This window comes from Mesitornis unicolor, unplaced genomic scaffold (genome assembly GCF_000695765.1).
Source record: "Mesitornis unicolor isolate BGI_N332 unplaced genomic scaffold, ASM69576v1 scaffold14483, whole genome shotgun sequence".
NCBI lineage: Eukaryota > Metazoa > Chordata > Aves > Mesitornithiformes > Mesitornithidae > Mesitornis > Mesitornis unicolor.
The window spans coordinates 8,883-9,916 of record NW_010174059.1 but is presented as its reverse complement, the minus strand read 5'-3'; the positions used below and the strand labels follow the sequence as shown (position 1 = coordinate 9,916).

The 1,034-nt window shown below is 47.8% G+C and overlaps 1 protein-coding gene across 1 annotated transcript in view; it reads left to right on the top strand.

Moving 5' to 3' along the window:
• The first annotated feature begins 949 nt into the window (after positions 1 to 949).
• Positions 950 to 1,034, top strand: part of MPHOSPH10 (M-phase phosphoprotein 10 (U3 small nucleolar ribonucleoprotein)) — an 8,253-nt gene continuing 8,168 nt past the window's right edge. Inside the window, exon 1 of the mRNA XM_010180926.1 lies at positions 950 to 1,023. Within this exon, the coding sequence (XP_010179228.1) occupies positions 950 to 1,023 (74 nt within the window). The remainder of the gene's footprint in view (positions 1,024 to 1,034) is intronic.

Sequence of the window (1,034 nt, the reverse complement as noted above, 5' to 3'; positions counted from 1 at the left end):
TGCAAGTTGCTTTGACACATCCTAAATAGATAAACAGCTCATGCCATTTCAAATTTGGTAATATCTGAATAATTAAAAATGCAGATCAAAATTAGTTGTCAAAATGGGTATTTAAAAGTCACAATATATGAAACTTTCTGCTTCCAGCCCAGGTTGTGAAATGTCACGTGTATCTGTGAGGATCAGAGAAGCATAGGTACAACTCATACTTGTGCCTCTGCTGGCTGGGCCCTGCTCCACACAAATTCTTTTTGAGGGTGCAAAGTGCCAATGAGAGGACACACAGAAGTTGTATAGCAGGGCTTTGTTTTCTGTGCACTGAAAAGACATCTCTTTTTTTTTTTGTCAGAAGGAAATATGAAAGGAGCAAAGGAACAGCAGAGGCAATAGCAAGAGCAAAGTTAGAAGGTTGGTTACAGTTTTGGTTCCAGGGGTCCAGATGGCCTGGAATGGGTGCAGGTAGGGTGAGTGCAGCCCAGGGGGCAGTCCAGGTCTGTGGTTGTAGTGCTTAATTTGACTTTATAAAATAAACTTCAAGGAAATTACGTGATGTAAAGTAATGCTTGGATGCTGCACAGTGCTCGCCAATTGTCTGGGCATGTGACTGTGCCTGGTGAGCTGGGAGCTTGGAGATGCCAGATAACATCGGGCATTTTTCTCACAGAATCAGCTGGAAATGTGTAGTTCCAAAATAACCCTTGTATGTAGGTCAGAAAGGTAAAACTGCCAAGTAAGACGACTGTAGCTGACTGTAGCTAATATTTAGAGCCGTTTTTTTCAGTGCTGCTGAACGTCCCAATCTAGAGCAGCTCTTCCAAGGGGAGGGAGCAGCAGCCATCAGTGCCTGACTCCACCATATCCTGCTTGCGGAGGAGGCGGTCCTGCGGCACAAGCACGAGCTGGGAGGTAGGAATGCTTTTGACTCAAGGGCCGGGCCGCTCCCGCGGGTATGGAGCACGGCGAGGCGGAACTCCTGTGTGCGGAACCTTTGCGGCCGGCTGCTGGAGTCGCCGGGGCCGTTCAGCTGGTGGCCT